At 46.7% G+C, this 20094-nt stretch overlaps 1 protein-coding gene across 5 annotated transcripts in view; it reads right to left on the bottom strand.

Annotated features, from left to right (window-relative positions):
- Positions 1-4124: 4124 nt before the first annotated feature.
- The window catches only part of CRYL1 (crystallin lambda 1), a 178020-nt gene continuing 162050 nt past the window's right edge, over positions 4125-20094 (bottom strand). For all 5 annotated transcript variants that reach the window (XM_054506272.2, XM_045869145.3, XM_045869146.3 and 2 more), the window contains 3 exons: positions 11834-11939; positions 5048-5154; positions 4125-4681 (listed from right to left, as the gene is read on the bottom strand). In XM_054506272.2, the coding sequence (XP_054362247.2) occupies positions 4568-4681; positions 5048-5154; positions 11834-11939 (327 nt within the window). In that variant the 3' untranslated portion in view covers positions 4125-4567. The remainder of the gene's footprint in view (positions 4682-5047; positions 5155-11833; positions 11940-20094) is intronic.

The following is a 20094-nucleotide window of genomic DNA, read 5'->3' as shown; positions in this document are numbered from 1 at the left end:
AGTTCTAGAGATCTGCTATACAACACTGTGCCTGCAGTTAACAATACCATACTGTACGCTTAAAAATTTAAGAAGGTAGATCTCATGCTAAGATACAAAGTATTCTTACCACCAAAAAAAAAAAAAAGCTCTCTGGCTTCCCACCTTGTGCAAAGAAAAAGCCAGTCTTCATCTTGGCCTTCAAGAGTCCCCCCCCTCCCCTGTGCCTCATCTCTGACCACTGCCTCCCTCCCAGCACCGAGCCACGTGGACCCCAGCCTGAGCCTTGGCTGTGCAGGCTCAGCTCCCACTGCGTGGCCTTTACACTTCTGTCCCTTCTCCCTGTGGTGTCCTTCTTTTCTGGATTGCTCCATGATTCTATCCCTCACTTCTTTTAGGTCTCTGCTCAAATGCTATCTTCTGATCAACCCTTCCTTGATTACTTCCCTAATGTGTGCACACTTATACCCACGTGTGTGCGCACGCACACACACACACACACACACTACCTGTACTCCCTATTACTCTCCTCTGCTTTATTTTCAGCTACATAACTGGTCCCCTTCTGACATATTCTGTAGTTTGTCTATTGATGGGTTTGTGTTTGTTCTCTCCCACTAGAACTACAGTATAAGCTCAAGACCAACAGGTGGTATTTGCCTGTTTCATTTATTAGTGCATCCCCAACTCTTGAAACAGTACCTGGCACACAGTAGATGTTCAATAAATGTCTGATTGATGAATCAATCGAAAATGAATGAAACTGGCATTCTGGTGTTTAGTCTTGTGAGCCTTATGAGCATGAGAAAAATCATCTTATAATTCATCAACTACACGTGCACTAACAAAAGTTTCTGTACCTCCAAACTGAGCAAGAACCAGCCACAAATCATAGGGACTCCACTGCTAGCCCAGTCTCGGACATCTTTCTCTGACTTCCGTGGGAACAATATATGCTCTCTATTCTTTGGCAGCCGGTACCTCCTCCAGTCCTGCAAGAGTGTTAAGCTGCTAAACTGAAGCAGGAGGAACCAGGAGACCATTTGGATCCTCGTGTGCACGGCAAGTAGACTGGGTCTTTGGGAAGGAAGTCACCTGGAAGCAGAGACGAACGAGCAAGGAACTGTGTGAACACCGCACTGTGGATGGAGACTGACAGCTTTGCCATTCAGAGAAAATGACTCAGAAACCAGTCAGGACAATACCCGCTTGGGCTAGTGGTTCCAGTTCATTTTTTCCTTTCTAATGGTAACTCACCATGCAGAAACCTGGCAAACACTTCCGATGAAGGCTAACATCCCCAGGGATGCCATGTGACTATCATGTAGCCCCTGATACGATGTGACAAGAAGAGTTCTTCACCTCTGGGGCATTCTTTCCAAAGCCTAATCCCGGTCTGAGCATGAGAAAAACACCAGACAAACCCAGACTGGGGATATTCTGCAGAAAACCTGGCCAGGGCTCTGTCAGGGTCATGAAAAGCAAGGCCAGACTGAGAAACTCACAGACTGGAGGTGACTGAATGAATGCGGTGTCTTGGATGGGCTGCTGGAACAGAAAGAGACTGCTCGTGGGAAAACGGGTCCATGAATCATACACTTGCTAAACTCACCAAAGCAAGCAAGCCCCTCGAAAGCCAGCCCACCGGGACGACGAACTGAAAAGCAGAAGATGCTCATTTGTAAGCCTTACGGTGTATCTCTGAGACCTCTGTGTGCGGCTGGCTCACCTACCTGTTCTCCTTTGGGTCCCTGTTGGACCAATTCCTGGCTCTGTCCCGTTTCCAGGGCTGCGTCCTGCCTTCCTTCCAGACCACAGACGTGCTCTCTGCCACTCTCAAGATGGAACACTGTCATTTTTTCGTCCCGCGGCCGTGAATGAACACACAGGCTCTCTCGTCACTGTTGTGGCCAATCCCTCGTGTGCCCCTTCCTCGTCCCACACCGTGACGGCTACAGGCAGAGCCCAAGTGTACCTCTGCTGCATGGCCCAACAGCACAGGGGGGAAAACAGAATTCAGACGCATAGACGAGTGTGCCCCCGGGCTGCCCCCTTCTGTCTTCCACGCTCACGACACCCAAGGGACACCAGGGTGCCCTGCCTTGCTGCTCCTCGTACTGGCCTGCAGCTTTGGGCCGAATGGCTCCCTTGGCCACATTTCCTGGAATGCCCATGCTCATTGGTGCTCTGAAACCAACAGGCACATCATCCACCAACACCCCACATCCCCCAGTGAAGTCATCTTCTTATCAGGGACTCCAAACCTGGGTCCAGAGACTCTGGCAGCCTCCACGGGCCCATGAAGAGAAGGACCGAGACAGGCCATGAGAACAGTGTGGCAATTCTGGGAAGACAGGAGGGTGGGTGGGGTACGTTGAAAGGAAAGGAGTGGGAGCCAGAAACTGGAGGGAAAAGTGAGGGCTTGACTTGCTCAGTTCACGACCCTGCCAGCAGGTCACAGAGTGATGGGTTGAGTCATCAAGGCTTAAGGAGCATCTAAAACTCAACCAGAGTTTTCAAGGCTGAAAACGTCCTTCACGGCTTGCTACATTCTCTTTTTTAGTGAAGTTTAATACATGAGACATTCAGATTTCCTGCCCCTTCTTCCTAATTTCCTTATTTTATAAAATGGCATGGATATCTGCATAGGTGCCAGAGCGGCCAACTTAGGAAGCTCTGGTGGCCCCCTTCTCAGGTCAGTGATGGCTGTCAGTTCTACCCCCAGGATACTTCCCAAGTTCACTGCCTTACCAGCCCCTATCTGGACCACAACAGCCTCCGCCTCCAGTTCAGTCCCTTCTGGTGTCAGAAGGGACTTTCTGAAATCCCAAGAGGACAGGGCCACTCACAACCTGCAGACCATTTAGGTTCCCCAGCACTTTAGGTGAGGGCTACACACTGGTATGAGCCCAGCGCTCTTCAGCACCTGTATCTGGGCCCAGCAGCCATCCACAGAGCTCTCTTTTCGGCTGCAGGGAACCACCCCCCTTCCCGGGGCACCCAGCAGCCTTCTCCACTCTGCTCCCTCTGCCAGGAAGGCTTGCTGACTCTCACCTGTTACTCAAGACTTGGCTCAAAGGCTGTCTCCTGTGAGACCTTCTAGGGTACACCCAGGGGTGGTGAGTTATGGTCTCCTGGATATATGATCCTCTGGGGCACTATCGTATTTTATGCTACTAGTCTGTTGTCTTACAGTAAACTTCTGAAAGGCAGGGACTACGTGCTTGATATCACAGCTGCTCAAAAGATGTTGTCGCCTAAATGAGTGTGATGGATGAGTGTATGTGCACACGGAGCCAGAATAGCGACTTCCACACAGTTCTTCACGGGGGACACTGGTTCTCACAACACCATAGCCTTGAAAAGGCTTCTCCCTACTGGGTGAAGCTGGGAAGCTGGTCACCTGAAAGCGAAAGGGTGGAGTGTCCCTGGGCTGGGAGCTATCAGAGAGCCCTGTGGTAGCATCCTGTGATCTAAGCTACTGTGACATGCTGGCCTCACGGGGGGTGGGGGTATCTGTACTATTATTTGCTAGAGTATTTGGGGAACTAATACTAGGACAAGACTCCATGTCAAAGAAGATAATGGGGTGTTGGGTTAAACAGGTATATTTACTGTAGAATTTCGGAGCCTTTAATTTCCTGTAGACACGTGACTGCCCAAGAGTGGGGCGGTAGGAGGAGTTTCCCAAACACATCTGGCCATAGGGCCCCAGGGTACTCACTGTGGAATCCACTTTGGGAAACACTAGCCCAAATTGGCGGATTTTTACTGAATGGCTGACAAAGGACCCAGAAGAAAGTTTTTGCTTATTCACTCATCATGGCCACTCTGAAATATGTCAATCATCAGAATCAAACACTGTCTTTCTTGGGGAACCTGGGTGGCTCAGTCGTTAAGCTGAGTCGTTAAGTTGAGCCTTTGGCTCAGGTCATGATCCCGGGGTGCTGGGATCGAGCCCCGCATCGGGCTCCCTGCTCAGCAGGAAGCCTGCTTCTCCCTCTCCCACTCCCCCTGCTTTGTGTTTCTGCTCTCCCTATCTCTCTGTCAAATAAATAAATAAAATAGTAAAAAAACAAAACAAAAAAAACCACTGTCTTTCTCAGACAGACCAGAAGAAAAAGGACATCTTTATGCAATCAAAAATTTTTATTCCGAAGAGGCATTAACAAAATGAAGGTAGGTGCCTCATCAATGCAGGGCCACAGTGTACTCAGAAGCGGATTGGAAAATAATCACAAAACTACTTTGCTACAGATTAAAACAAACATGAAACCACAATCATTGGCTACAAAACGTAGCCACACAGAATCACACTGAAAATAGAAGGAAAAATCTTCAGACGATTTGCTCTCTTGTTTGCCCAGGTGGCAGGGAGTCGACAGCCCTGGGAACCCAGGGCAGCTGTGACACCCAAGGCCAGGGCATGATCAGAAGACCCCACAGCCCCACGGCTGTGGCCTGCCAGAGGGAGGAGGTCTCATTCCGAATCTTTGGGAAGGCAACCTGGCTTCCCACTCTTTCAGAGAGGCTGGATTAAGTGCTTGTAATTCCGCCAAAAAGGACTCCCACTGAAGAAGGACAGTAGCTACTGGGACTGCATCTGCCTTTTCAACTTGGCAAGTCTCAGAAGACACTCGTCCCTCCACTGCCTTCTGGCAGCTAAGTGCTCTGGATCATCGGGAACTTTCACACACATGGCCTGGGAATAGGAAACGAAATGAAATGAAAAGAAAAGTAAATGAAAGAAAAAAACCAGAGCACGAAGAGGAACTCATTTACCAGGAGAGTAACTGTTCCTATTTATGCAAACTGTGAATTTGCTTTCGAAGACAAAAGCTTTGGAAACCCTCAAGTAACTAACTTTCCAAATCCACAGAGGCCTACAGCTCCTCTAAGACAATCAAGATGAGCTACCTGTTCATTGGTCACCTATGACCATGACAGGACTGTGGACAGGCAAAGTTAGGAATGAGGAACCACCAAAATCAAAGGCAAAGACTCTGGCTACAAATAAAACCTCACCCGTGGCTCAGCCAGCACAATTCTCTACAAGGAGTCTACATACCTGATTAACTTTTTCAACTGTGGCCCCGGAAAAGTCTGGAATGGGTCCAAAAGTCTTTAGGACACGTTGCATGCCTTCACTGTATTTGTCACAGTAGCTTAACATACCTGAAATCATATGAAAACAAGAATCCACAATATCAGCAAGAACACTGTGTGACTCCGAACTAAGAAATCTGTTCAGAGGGTCTCACTCTAGGTCAGATTACTACATTCCTTTCCTCCTGCAGATGAAGAAAAGGTGCAGGGGGGACAGCCACCTCGGTCAGCCGGCACTGGGGAATGAGCATCCTCACCAACGTCACTACTCAAGCTTTCCATCAGATCCTAAAATCCTAAAAAAACGATGGGACCCTGGGGCCTCTGTCAGTGCATCTCATGGACTCTCAGGTGGGCCTGTGTTCCTGCACTGATTGGACGAATATCACATGAAGTCCTGTTTTCATCAAAAATGTCTCCTTCAACAATGTGTCTACAAGGTTACTTGTGTCAATGGCTTGAATGCACTTTCTAAGAACCAAAGATGTCAAAGCTCCATCAAATCTGTCTCCCATTTCACTCTTACTCCATGAGTTCTAGTTACCACTTTATTAGGTGTCTACCAGGCAGCAGGTTCCTTAACACAGGCCGTATTTCTCGCAGAGGCAGGCCCCACGTGTGGACCTCAGCTTTGGCCAGCGGACGGGAGCCGTGTCACCCGTGCCCCGGGTCGTCTGTCCCTGGCTGCGTGCACCGCTCTGCAGTGCTTCTGCGGCTTCAGGGCCTCTGGGAAGCCAGTGTCTCGGGTCCTCAGATAGGGCCCTCGCAGTCTGATGGAGAAACACCTGAAAAGGAGGCTTAGCCTGGAAGGGGAAGGGAGGGAGAAGCCGTTGTGGCCTGCATGAGGCCGAAGCTCCTATTTTCTGTTAGAATCACAGACGTGCCCAGAGGAAACACCAGTCAGGCTGCACCGCCTCCTGAGTGGCCAGGCCTGCCCTGACCCGCTCTGCCCTGAAGACAGCGGAGCTCCTCTCGCGCTCCTCCCCCGCCCCTGCCTCAGGAGGCAGCCGAGGCTGGGCCGGTGCAGGCGTGCACTTGGACATGAGTCAGCTCAGAAGCCGGGCCCAGGTACGTGGAGGAGGCGTCTCCAAGTCCTGGGCCCCGCTGGGGACGGGCTGAGCTGCAAGCAGTTCTGCCTTTGGCCCATTTCCAACACTTTTCAAAGCCAGAAAGACTCAGCGGTTAGTCAGTTAGGCTAAAAAGATAACAAGGGAACAAATGAAATTGTAGAAATTGCAGAGATCCCAGAGCTTGGCTCTCACCTACCCCACGAAACTGTGTCTGATTAACTTAAAATAAAAATGACCACCACTGGATATTCTTTTTAAAAAGAGCAAAAAACCAAAAAACAGCTTCTTTGGGGTTTAGTTTTGGTGGACCTACATTGATGTGAAAGCCTAAAATCACTCGGTGTCAATTTTATTTGGCTCAAATAGTTTTCTTTCTCTTTCAGTGTGCTAAAATCAAATCCAATTCCCTCTTAGAAGAGAAACCGTTTTGAAGGGTAAACATTTCAAACATACCAACCCTTCTGATGTTAGCACCTACAATGAAGTGGTGGATACTCTCTTTTTAAAATAAGGAGTTTTGGGGCGCCTGGGTGGCTCAGTCATTAAGCGTCTGCCTTCAGCTCAGGTCATGATCCCAGGGTCCTGGAATCAAGCCCCAGCAGGAAGACTGCTTCTCCCTCTCCCACTCCCCCTACTTGTGGTCCCTCTCTCGCTGTGTCTCTCTGTCAAATAAACAAATAAAATCTTTAAAAAAAAATTTAATAAAAAATAAAATAAGGAGTTTCAAAAATTAAATAAATAAATAAATAAATAAATAAATAAGGAGCTCGGTTTCATTTAACGTAAGCGTAACTTCACAATTCAGAATTTGGGAAGGCTCCCTAACTGTTCCAGCCCTGGCCAGTTATCCTGAATGGCTTCACATTTCTGGAACCCAGAAAACAAGCTGTACATTTATTTCCTTTTGGAAATTAAATATTTACATCGGTCTATCCATTTGTTTATTCGAACTAAAGGTAATAAAATCTAGACACAAATACAGTTTATTCCTTTTGGGGGAGCAGAGACACAAGAATCGCGTAAGCTGTAAAGCTATCACATGAGAAGAAAACAGGGAAGACTCAGGGTAGCTGCAGATTCCTCTCTTGCACTGAAAACAGAAGCTCCTTGGCTCCACAGATGCCCTGGCAGGAACCAACTCCACCTGCTGCTACGTGCGCAGCAAGAAACCACAGGATTCAATTCCCGTACCACATGTCACTTCTGGATTACTTTACGTCTTCTGAATGAGTGGTCACCTTTCACTGTCCCTGTGAAGTCCATTTTTATCTCCCAAGGGCTTTCGAGAACTTTTTTCCCTACTGCCTTTTATAAAATTTGTAGTTTTAAAGAGCATTTATTCCTTCAAAATGGAATACAATATGGTAAAAAGCCTAAAATACATTTCATAACTTCTCCCATCTTGCTCAGGAAATGAATTATAGTTTCACTCTTACTAATATAAAAACACTTTCTATCACATGCACTCAGGCTCTTGGGATAAACAGCCTCGTTGTTTGTGGTGCAGCCAAGGAACCAAGAGAGCAGGTGTGTGCAGACCTTCCCACTTCATCTGTAGAGAAGCCGGACGCCCTTAGGAGGGCTCTCCTATTTGCCCAAAATACAAGTTCATGGTGACTTATAGTCAAGATCTACACTGTGCCTTACTATTTACAATGTTCCGGGACATTTATCACTGTCACTGTTACTTGTAACATTTCTTCTTCCATTAGAGAAGTATTAAAAGGAGGATTTTACTTCATCTCCAACAATAATTTTGGCTTCTGTACACCATGAACGGAGAATTGAGTGACAATCATTCCACAATACCAATTTCACCGGAAGTGTCAAGGAGGAAAAAAACCACTTCACCTTTTATCTGGCTGCTAATGTGTCCTTCCTTTATATTACTATGAAATTTGGCCTTCCCCTAGATTTTTTCTTCTACACTTCCTTGTCCCTTGTTTCCCCATACAACAATATACTTCCCCAAACTCTCTAGAGCTTAGCTTTTTAGAAGACTTTGAACCTGATTTCTTAAGAGATGCTATATTATATGGAATAAGAAAAAATGGAGGAGGAACTGATTCTCATGAGATTAGACTTAGCTTATCTTGCTGCTTTCTAACTCGGAATTCTTTAGTTGTGAGCCCCCAGAGGCAAGACAGTGTGCTTTCTTGACCCTTCAGCACAACCATGGTGAGCGGATAGGCAGAGAGCCTTCCTTGGTTTGCGTTTACAGAGCAGGCACGCAGCCCCACTGGACCATGGAAGTGGCCACCGTGACAGGCTCTGGAAGTTCAGTTTCTTGGAGAGCCAAGACTGCTACCCACACCAGAAGAGTCTGGTTTTCTTGTAGCATATAAACCCACACCTACGTGAATTCACCTGCTTTCAAGAGACAGAGTTTCACAGAACTTATTAAGGAAGATCAAACAGGCCCCAAAGTACAGAGCAACATAATCTAATTCCCACCTGAGCGAGTGAGACCTCACCTGAGGTCAGGGAGGCGAGGTGGGTGGAGACAGAAACCTCCCCGGGACCCCTTAACTCCTGAAAGTCCCAGTGCTAGCAGCTCACCTGTTTCACTGAAAATAACAGTCAAACCCACCACGCAGGCATATCGATTAGTTAGAAAAAAAAGAGAGAGAGAGAAAGCATCTACACACAGGAGGAAATTTTAAGAGGCAGGATGGTAAACATTCGCTTCGACTGGAGGGGATTTCCAGAGGCTGCTGATTCGAGACAGTCATTCGCCAGGTAGAACTAAACCCAGGAGGCGCCCAGAATGCTGCCAGGTATAACACGGAGCAGTTCTGTTTGCTGAACTAATGGTCTAAGAGCTTAGCAAAGAAACAAACCAAACGGTTAAAGTCTGGAGATTTCACCATTCTATTGCAAAAATGTCCTACTGTGTATTCATTCTGTATTTCTTTTTGGGAGAGTTAAAAGAAAAAACTGTAAGAGTAGTGAATAAAAAACAAGACCGAACTCTGTATGAATATAACACCGATTAAGGGACTTCATCTGTGTCAGCCATCCAGCCAAACATTTCCATCTGTCTTCATTCTCACACCACCCTTGTGAGGTGGGCACTGTGGCCATCCCCATTTTACAGGTGGGGGAACCCACTTGCACAAAGCTAGTTAGCTTGGAAGGCAGGGAAGCACCCAGGCTGACTGGCTCTACTGACCAGATCCCCCATTCTAGAGCCTGTCCTTCATGGGGGTTGCCTTTAAAAAGCAGCCAAAAGGCAAAGTCGGCATGCTGGCCTTCAGCTTTTCAGGTGCCATTTTATTAGATTAAAAACAGATGCTAAAATATTTTTACCACTTCTAGATAAACTGTAGCTTTAAGACTAATAACTAGCCTTAACCTGAGATGCTGGCTTTATGAAAACAACATCAGAAAAAAAGAACTCTCCCTCTCCCCCCCAATCTTGATATATTCTGGATGACACTGTGAGGAATAATGAACATTTCCATTGGTTCCAAGCCAGATCTTATAACAGTCTAACTCTGGTCTTTGGAATGCTCTGAAGTTGAAAACTACATCCGTCCACCATTATCATATTAAGCCAATTAGGGTTTTCTTATCATATCTGCTTTGTCTGAAAAATTGTTATAGGCCTCCTTCCTGTCTGCCACACTATTTGGTTCTTGAGTTTCTGGTTTCATTGGCTTCTGTTTCTATTTGTTTGAGTCAAAGCTGCTCTCAGTTGTCTCCCTACTGATGTCTCGTGATACCTGAACTATCTTATTTTTCTGAAGAAAAAACATTTTAAAAAGAGAAAAACGTGGTGGTTACCAAACAGTGTCTATATACATTCAAATGTTTAAATATGTTTGCCACTTTTAAGGTTCTGGCTGAAAAAGCATTTGAAATTCTCCAAGACTTTATTTTATGATACTTCAAAACTCTTGTTTCACTTTTAGGAGGGCCTCTTTCTTTACATTATCTTCCCGTGTTTGACTGTTATCCCACCACAAAAGTAGTATGCTCGTGCTAGGAGAGAGTCCCCTGTTCCTCCAGTACCTCTCGATCATGCTCAGTTGTAAGGAAGAGTCAAGTCAGTTACTGAACGACATTTGCATGACACACAAGACCAGTCCACTCAAGCCACCACATATATGTGTCCCTACAAGACTATGACTGGTAAAACTGCCTTGACTTATTCATTGGAAACTATATTTCACTAACTACAGTGGCAAAAATTGAACTATTACCAAAACATGGTGGAATTATAAAATCTAAGTCAAACAGACTCCCACAGGTCACTTATCCCAACTTCCCACTTCATTACAGGTGTCTCTGCCCAGTATCGAAACATCCTGACAGGTGGGCAACCGGCCCCCAACTGCCCCATTCACCCACTCATACCATGGCCCTCTCCCTCAACGTCAGCTTCAGTTACTAGAAACTTCCTGCCACGTGCTGAGCCCAAGCCTGTCTGCCTGCCACGTCCACTCTTTCAATCTGGTTCGACCCCGACATACGACACGTACAGACAGACGCACGCGCACGTGCTCACACACGCTCTTCTCTGGTCACCTTCTCCTGGATAAGCTCCAGTTTCTTAACATTTTGGTTAAATGTGGACCATGGAGCTAAATACAATATTCCTTTTCTCTTTCCACATATGTTTTACACATTAATAACATAATTATTAAAATAATATGGCAATTATTGTAGAAAACTATGACAACACCGAAAAGCAAAAAGGTAATAAAAGTTACTTATAATTTAAACACTAAGACATAGCAAGTAGTAATGACATTTGGGTGACAGTTTCCTAGATTTCCATTCATACCTTTTATTTATTTATTTATTTATTTATTTATTTTTATTTGAGACAGAGAGAAAGAGCACATGAGAGGGGGGAGGGTCAGAGGGAGAAGCAGACTCCCTGCCGTGCAGGGAGCCCGATGCGGGACTCGATCCCGGGACTCCAGGATCATGACCTGAGCCGAAGGCAGTCGCCCAACCAACTGAGCCACCCAGGCGCCCGCCATTCATACCTTTTAAAATTTATTTTGTTTCAGTTTAGTGTAGGTTTTAGGGCTTGTTTTTCAAATGCTGTCTTGTTTTTGAATCGCTTAAAATGCGGCTGACACTTCCATTCTCGCAGGTTTTCTCAGCCTTCTCAACTTGTCTTTCTGTTAGAGTCACTAGATAGTGGGCCTCGACCTACCTCCCCAGGCCCTGTGAAATTGGCTTCTGAGGTAAATGACCCGCCTGCCCTGCACTGCTGCCCATGCCCTACCCTAGGCCAGTCACATGGAGAAACTGCTCCTATCTAGGCAGAAGATATGTACAGCAGAGGTGGTCACTTCCCTTATCTGTCTTACCTCTGTAAACAATGGCATCATCTTTCTCAGGAAAACACAACTTTGTCTTCCATCAGGCTGGATGCCATGTGGCAAAGTCTCCATGACAACACCCTCATCTGTCTTTTCATTCCTGTCTGAGTGCTGTCTGCCACACAGAGCCCTGAGGTTCCTGGATTCCGTGTGCACGGACATCTCAGGACACGGCCCTATCTGTGAGTTCCCAGGGCTGGCACTGTCTCCTTCATATGATACTGTTCCTATTCAGTTGTTTAAAAAAAAAAAAAGGCCAAACTGTACTGTTGACAAAACCCATAAGACCACGAAATAGCACAGAATTGCCATTTTCGCCCCTATGGAAGCAAAGCATACCTTCTGCATTGAGATGCATAGTTTCTAGGGGTCCGATGAACGCATACCGCATGCCCAGGCCATCTGACATGACAAGGTCAAGGTCACTCGGAGAAACTATTCCTTCCTGAATGGAGAAAATGGGGCAGTGCACAGATGAGTCCTCTGGAAAGACAATTTTCTTGCCTTCACTTTCAACCTAACTTCTTTAGAGTATGATCCCAAAATACTCTCCAAAGCGCTCTAATAGGATCTTCATCAGACTTTGCATGACAAAACTGTAACATACAGACAGATCCTGAAAAGAGGGTATTTTGTGAAATGGTCAAACACCAACTCACTTTTTCTATGGCTGTAATCAAGCTGCCGCCTTGCTGTGCCCACCTCCACTGTCTCCCCTCCTGTACAGCTGTGTGTCACTCACATCTTTGGAGAAGGGGGAGAGGATGAAGGGAAGGGGAAGAAGGAAGAGCAGGGTACTGGTGGAAAAGGGCAAGAAGGATGTTCTACATATGTGCCCGAGATCTGGACGCTAAGACTAGAGTCATCAAAAGAACTAAAGAGTCGTTCTCCAGGCTTCGCCTGCCTGCAAGCCCGGCCTTGTCCAGCTCTTAATGAGTTTGTAAAAATGACGTTCTTTGATGAAATGCAGCTTAGAACTGTGTGTTGTTGGCAAGGTGGGGCCCTGGAATGTTCTGTAAATGTGAATGGCAAGGCAAGAGGCAAGTTGTTGTGTGTTCAGGGTAGGTGGCAAATTGGCCCTCTGGGTTACTCGGCCTGTTCTTCAGACGGCCTTGACCTCACACTGCTTGGGAACGAGCAGGGATGCATTAGCACAAATCTGTGTGATCCGGTACTCCACTGCCAGTCCCTCTCGATCTGAGGCCATTTTCACCTTGGGCATTTCAGCTGTCAGGAAGGCAGACGTGGGGAAGCCGTGAGATTTTCCCCTAAGTCTGCACTGGTCGCACTGCGAGAATTACTGTTAAGTCTCCAGTTCATATTTCCTGAGCGATTTCTTTCACAAACAGAGCACGGTGAGGAGAGAGATGCTTCTGCCTGACAGCTAGGCCAAGTCTGCCTTCTGAAAGAGGCCACACCAAGCGAGGCTACTCTGGCGGATACCTCTTCGGTCGGCAGCCGCGGTGGCCTCCAATTACTGGAGCCCCGGGGCAGAGGACGAAATGCTCTGCCGTGGAAATCTCAGGTCTGCCCCTACCCCCGGGGGCACATCCACCCAGCTCCCATGAACAGACTCAGACAGATGACCCCCCACACACACTCTGCCTCATTTGCTCTGGGTTACAGAGCAAATCCTCTCCCTTTCCTCGAAAGGGCTGTCGTCCTATTTGAGAGGGTGTCCATGTGGCTGAGGAAAGCTTTCATCAGAGGGCTTTCCCAGGCCCCACAGCCTACGGGGAGAGCCGGTTTGCCCTCCAGGCAGCCAGGGGAGGTCAGCGCTAAGCCCTCCCTGCTCAGGAACCACAGGCTAGAGCTCCCCCTGCTATCCCTCCTCCTCTGGGGCCTCTGTGGCATCTCTGCTTTCCAGACTTCCAAGTCACCCGCGAGGTTGAGAGAGCAAGGGAATTTGTACCCTCTACCTCGATCACCTGCATCAGCTGCTGAGGGAGAAAACACCAGTGTCTCAGGTCGAGGGGGTGTGTGGACCACCATGGTGATGCTGGGGTGGGGGACCAGAAAGGGGATGGGGCCAAAGAGCCAAGAAGACAGAGCCACCCACGAAGGGCATGGCATGTACCATTGAGGCATGATTGAGAAACTCTGAGAGAACTACCTTCCATCCATCTCTGTGTGTGAGAGAGATAAACAAAGATGTGCACAAACTACACATAAGTGGTTTAGAGAATAATTACAAAGTGTGCCCCACCCCTGAGCCTGTCTTCCCAACCGTATCCTCCTCCCTCCTTCCCAGAGGCAAACATCCAGACTTTTGTTAAGAACCATGTTTCTACTTTTAAGACTTGCCATCTATGTTTATATTCCTAATCCACAGTTCGCTTTTTGCCTATTTTCGTCTTCTTCAAAATGGACTCACCCCGTGCATTCTTTTGTGACTTGCTTCTTTCACTCAACTTTATGCTTTTAAGATTCACCTGTGTTGTGTGTAGCTGTGGTCTGTCCACCCTTGTTGATGTGTAAAGTCAGTTTACTTATCCACCCTACCGTTCATGAATATTTGGGAACGTTCTTGTTCCAGGCTGTGGGACACATGTCCAGGAGGAGAACTGCTGTCCTAGGGCACACCCAGCTTCAATGGTATAGGATAATACTCAGTGCCTTCCAGAGTGGTTGCACCGATGCACACTGCCCCCAGCAGCGTACATGAGCGCCCATCACTCCCCAACCTCTCCAACACTTGCCAAGTGTGGTTAGTCAGCCAGCCTGTCACGATGTCTCCCTGGGTTTCCTATTTCTACTAAATCATCCTACCGTAAGTTCATCTGGACTGCTAAGGAGAGCAAATTAATTTATTCAATTGACTCAAATGCCAATGGGTTTCACCTCCCCTCACTTCTGACAGCAAAACTTTTTTTTTTTTAAGATTTTATTTATTTATTTGACAGAGAGATAGACAGAAGAGCACAAGCAGAGGGAGTGGCAGAAGGAGAGGGAGAAGCAGGCTCTGCACTGAGCAGGGAACCCGATGCGGGACTCGATCCCAGGACCCTGAGATCATGACCTGAGCCGAAGGCAGACGCTTAACCATCTGAGCCACCCAGGCGCCCGACAGCAAAACTTTTAAGCGGCGAGGGTGCAGCGAGGAGGAGGCAATGGTATCCACGGTAATGTCCAGAACTATCAAGAAACCAACTGTTTTTTGTTTTGCTTTCTAAAGATTTTTATTTATTTATTTGACAGAGAGACAGGGAACACAAGCAGGGGGAGTGGGAGAGGGAGAAGCAGGCTCCCCACAGAGCAGGGAGCCCGATGCAGGACCCCCGGGATCATGACTGAGCCGAAGGCAGACGCCCAACGACTGAGCCACCCAGGTGCCCCAAGAAACTGATTGTTGAAGGCATTCCTGCCTTCCTCTCCCTCCTCACCAAGCTCTTAGGGCTGGAAGGGTGGCTTCTGGTCCTCTCCCCAGGCTGCCTAAAGGCATTTACTGTGGCATTCCTGAACCCTGTGATCTCTGGAATGCCGGGGAAAGGCAGCCCGGCAGGGGCTCTGCAGACCAGCCCTCGCCCTGGCCCTCCCTCAGGTTCCAGGTCAACACCCCAAACAGCCTGAAATTTCCATAGGGTGCTCAAACTGTAAAGGATGCAAATATGGAAGGCATCCTACATGTGTGATGCTATTTGCCTCAGCTCTCTTCTTCTGTAATTGTGTTTAGTATGTTTAGAGCTGACTTCGTAGGACTTCAAAATACCCCAAAAAGTAAGCCACCCAAGAGCAGTAATGTTTGATCTGTAAGTATGTGAGCTAGGAGTGACCCCAACTAAACAAAGCCTTAGAAGGATTCTCCACCTACTTGGGGGAGGAGCCACACTTTCCTCCAATTCCCAAATTTCTCCAAAATGACCATCTATGTTTTATCAGTTACTATTCATTAGCTGAACAAGTGAGAAGAGAGAAAAGTTTTAATCTTTTCTTCCTAACTCCTTTCTGCCCCATTTGGATTTTCTGAAGTAGATTCTCTAAGCTTGAGTTTTTACCCAGAAGTACATGCAGGGAAAAGAAATGGTCTTAAGTAGTAATGAAGCTGAGATGCTCACCAATCCGGGTTTTGAGCTTACCCCTACTGAAGCAAAGGTTCGCGTTTAGGATACTCTGCAGTTCAGCTGCTTCATTCTGCTGTTAAGCTCCACTCCACCCAAATCCTCAGTGACATCTGTGGCCCTGATGCTAATATTATCAATAATAATCACAATTGATAATCACAGTGGCCTAAAAGGCAGAAACAGGCACTTGAATTGAACACACTGATCTGATCATCGATTCCTTGGAAAGAGATCCTACACTGCATGCTTGTTTGAAGACTGAAACCCTACCCACTCCAGTGTGTCTGTGGTTCAATTAACATTTGTCAGTAAAGCTATCAGTACTTCCTCCATTTTGTGGTAAAAATCTCAAGTCACATGTATAAAGAAAAGCCCCAAGTGGTTAAAAAGATTCCAAAAACTCATACAGAGCAATGAACACTAGATCACCATTAGTTTAAAACCTGGTTTGCATCATGTCCTGAAAAATCACTCAGCAAGGAGAGGCCGGCCAGAGTGGTAAGGAATCCCCTTTATTGAAACCTTCTTTGCCCTATTTCCCTTCGCTAAACCCAAAGACTTCCCACAAGCAACCAGGACACACTCAGGCCGGCACACGCACTCTGTACCTTGCCCGCTGGGAAGGAATGCCCATTCTGAGGTGGGGGGGCAGGATTGCCCTCTGTGAATAAGGACAAAATGCAAGACCGTTAATAAAGTACTCAAACTCCTGTGATAGAAACTTTAAGTATAATTAAACATTTGGGGATGCATCAGGCAGGGTCCTACCAGAGAGAGACAACTAGTAGGTTATATACACATAAAGAGATTTACTTCAAGAGATGGGCCTATGTGATGGAGGGCATTGACAAGTCTGAAATCTGGAGCAGGAACTGATGGTGGGAACCTCCATTCTGCTCTTAAGGCCTTTCAACTGATTGGATGAAGCCTGCCTAGGGGATTGAGAATAATCTCCTATACTTAAAGTCAACTGATTATAGATGTTAAACTAATCACATTTATCAAATATCCTTACAGCAACATCTAGGCTTTGTTTCACTGAATATCTGGGCACTCTGGCCCAGCCAACATGACCCTCACAGTGGATAGAAGTTCAGAGCATGGTCCTCCCCTTCAGGTATCTTGGATCTAGCCCTTTATTTGTGGGAGAGAAGGAGAGAAGACACATCGAATGGCCAACAATAGGCAAAAGATGGATCTGGTGTTTGGGACACGGAAGAAGGGGGATGCCTGTCAAATTTAGGGATGTAGTATTGATGAATGAATCTCCTGGGACTATTTCCCCTACTGATTACCAGCTACACAAAATTATTCTTCCTTCTCTCTGATCATCCCATTCTCATTTTCAATTTTCTGATTCATGTATTTTTTTTTGTATGCCCTCATTTTCATTTACTTTCTTCATGCCATTTTTCTTCACGCCATCCTCCTTGTCCACTTATTTTTTACTAATCCCCAGCTTTTGATCTTCTTCTACTTTGTTTTGCTCTATTTTTCACCACATTTGATCCTGAATTTTCAGGTTTTTCTTGTGCAAATACTGCTCCAACTTGGCTTACACATCACCACCAGGAATGCGGGCTTGCTACCCAGGAATCTGCACTAGGTCACGTACAAGTCCTTCTGCCCCTCCCCAGCCAGAGCTGTTTGGGCGTAAATACACTGTCTCAACTGAGAAACGGGAGCCAGAAACAGTTTCATCTTCAAAAATGTCAAATAATGAAATGCAACAAACAAGGGCATGAAGGGTCCACTGGTCTTGCTTTGGTATTGCTCCGGTGAGACCAAGGAGCAGGGCTTACAGAAAGAGAGCCCACCTCAATCTCTAATTAGAGTGAGGATGGAACAAAGTTAAACTTCAGTGAGTGTCATCCCCCACCCCCACCACCGCAAACATGTTTCAGGGATAAGCTACACAAGATTAATCACTGAGGTAGAAATAACTCAAGTATGAGCAAGGGGTTCAGGACTCTTTTTTAGAAACATCCAACTCTGGAGTCCTGGTGAATGGTAGAGAAAGTAGTATAATTACAGTCTTTGAAGTATAAATTAAGAACTATCATGATGGTTCACAGCGTTTCTCATGAGAAACAAACTAGAACCATGAGTTAGTTCCCTCCATTTTATATATTACATAGTTGTGTTTTCTATACTCTTTGACAAGCATTACTCTCCTCCATGCAACATGAAACTAGCTCCAGAGCAAGAGGGAAAAAGACCTGCTCCAACCACCCCCACCCAAGCTACCTTCCAGGGAGAAGGTGAAGCAAATGCAAGATTTTTTTTTTTTTTAAGATTTTTTTATTTATTTATTTGACAGAGAGAGACACAGCGAGAGAGGGAACACAAGCAGGGGGAGTGGGAGAGGGAGAAGCAGGCTCCCCGCAGAGCAGGGAGCCCGATGCGGGACTCGATCCCATGACCCCGGGATCATGACCTGAGCCGAAGGCAGTCGCTTAACCAACTGAGCCACCCAGGCGCCCAGCAAATGCAAGATTTTAATAAGAAAAAAAGAAAAGACTGCTAAGTGTGGCCCCGCTATTACTCAAAGGCTGTGGTCAGGTTTGTGAGCTGCTCGGCTTCTTGCCAAAACCTACAAGTTTTCTTGGAAGCGAGGCATAAACATTCCTGCAGAATGACTCAAGCAAATTTTGCTAACTTGTGGAAGAGCTGATTGAACACCACATTTGGCTGATGCAACAGAACACTGATTCATAAAACACCCATTGTCCAGAGCCTGCTGAGGGGGCACCCAGGGGGAAGGAGAGGAGAAGGACACAAGGTGGACTGTACCGGGGAGGTGGTGGGAGGCGAGCCCACAAGCACCACTGACAGCAAGAGACGTGGGTCAAAACCTCTGACGGTGTCTTCACTACATCTGGCAGGTGGCAAAGACATTGCTCCTCTCTGACAGGGAGATCCCAGCAGTTATTCTATGAAATGTCCCCAGAAGAAGAGACTCTACTAGCAAGGACACTCACAGAGGCATTATAGTGGCAGAAAACTTGGAACTACCTTAAAACGTTTACAATAGGGGAGAGATCAGATTTTTTTAAAAAGATCAACTAAAAGAAATATCGTTAAGCCATTAAAAATGGAAACTTAAGTAAAGTATTCCTTTTTTGTAAAAGATTTATTTATTTGAGAGAGAGCAGGCACATGCACGCACGAGTGGGGGGAGAGGGAGAGAGAGTCCCAAGCAGACTCCATGCTGAATGTGGAACTCGATTCCAGGATCCCGAGATCATGACCTGAACTGAAATCAAGTGTCGGACGCTCATCTGACTGAGACACCCAAGCGCCCCTCAAGGAAAGTATTCTTAACAGAGACAAGACAGGAACATAGTAAAATAAAAGCAGTTGACTACTTTAGGGTGGGGGAAACATAGGTGGTCTTTTTTCCCTTTGAATATTCTTCAAATTAAACTGTTTAAATGGAAACAAATCAAAAACAGGAAAGGGAAAGAGAGGAAAGACTTTGTCCCACTACAAGGGATGCTCCAGAGCTCTTTAGGCCCCAGGCAGTAATAATTCGCTGGTGTGTTTTTTCTTACTGTGCCGTGCGTACAACAATGCTTTCAGGGACAAAAACAATGGTATCATAGAGTCTGAAAGGAAAGGAGAAGTCTTGACCTGAAAAACACAGCAGAAGGAATCCACCCTTCCATGCAAATCTAAGTGTACTGTGGTCAGCAAGGGCACCAGGGGTCCTCTGGGGACAAAGTTTTCACAAAGAGGTTTGCACCAAGGAGTATAAGCACTCCCTCCAAAACCAGAAGCACAGCACGGCCCCATCTACCTGCTCCTCCTTCATAATTCCGGCAGGGCTTCCTGCCCCGGTGTCCCCAGGTCACAGGCCGGCCTGCTGGCCCGCTTCTGCCTGCCTCACGGAAGGCAAAGGAGGCCAGGCGACAAGGCCGCACAGTTTCACCTGCAGCCTCCCTTCTCTGCCCTTCCTCTTGGGGACCCCTTCCCTTCTTCTCTCCTCTGTTTCAGAGGCCCATTGCCTGCTGCCTGTTAACGTTCCAACTCACCCTGGAGGAGCTGAAATCCATCATTTATACTGACTGATGGCCTGTCGGTGATGACAGGGAGTCAGGAGTTAGCCTAAGAGCATTTTCATTTCGTTTTGTTTAAGGGCTGTTAGAATACTAGCATTGAAGTTTTTACTTTAAACACCATTAAGGAATCCAGGCATGCCAAGCTGGTTTTTACAGAATTGAGTATGTGGTTGATGTTTTCATTATGTTTGTCTGTTAATAGGTCTGGAGGTGTCTCCAAAAGAATAAATCAGCAGGAGCTCTCCTTTCAATAGGGTTTTGTTGCTTACCAATGTGGCTACTCAGAAAGTAACCTCCCATAAAACAGTAAATCCTCTCATAAAAATTGTCTACTTCTTACAGACCATCAGGACTAGAAGGAACTCTAATTAACTGACGATTCCCAGCCTAGCAAATACAGCTTTCAGAGGAGAGCGAATCCCAGCTTCCTCAGCGGCTTACCTCTTCCCTGGACTGCTCTGGAGAGAAACTTGTGCAG

This window comes from Mirounga angustirostris, unplaced genomic scaffold (genome assembly GCF_029215605.1).
Source record: "Mirounga angustirostris isolate CCGP_5_RB_7025 unplaced genomic scaffold, mMirAng1.0.hap1 SCAF_3, whole genome shotgun sequence".
NCBI lineage: Eukaryota > Metazoa > Chordata > Mammalia > Carnivora > Phocidae > Mirounga > Mirounga angustirostris.
The sequence above is the reverse complement of the archived record's forward strand: the minus strand, read 5'-3'. Positions and strand labels throughout refer to the sequence as shown.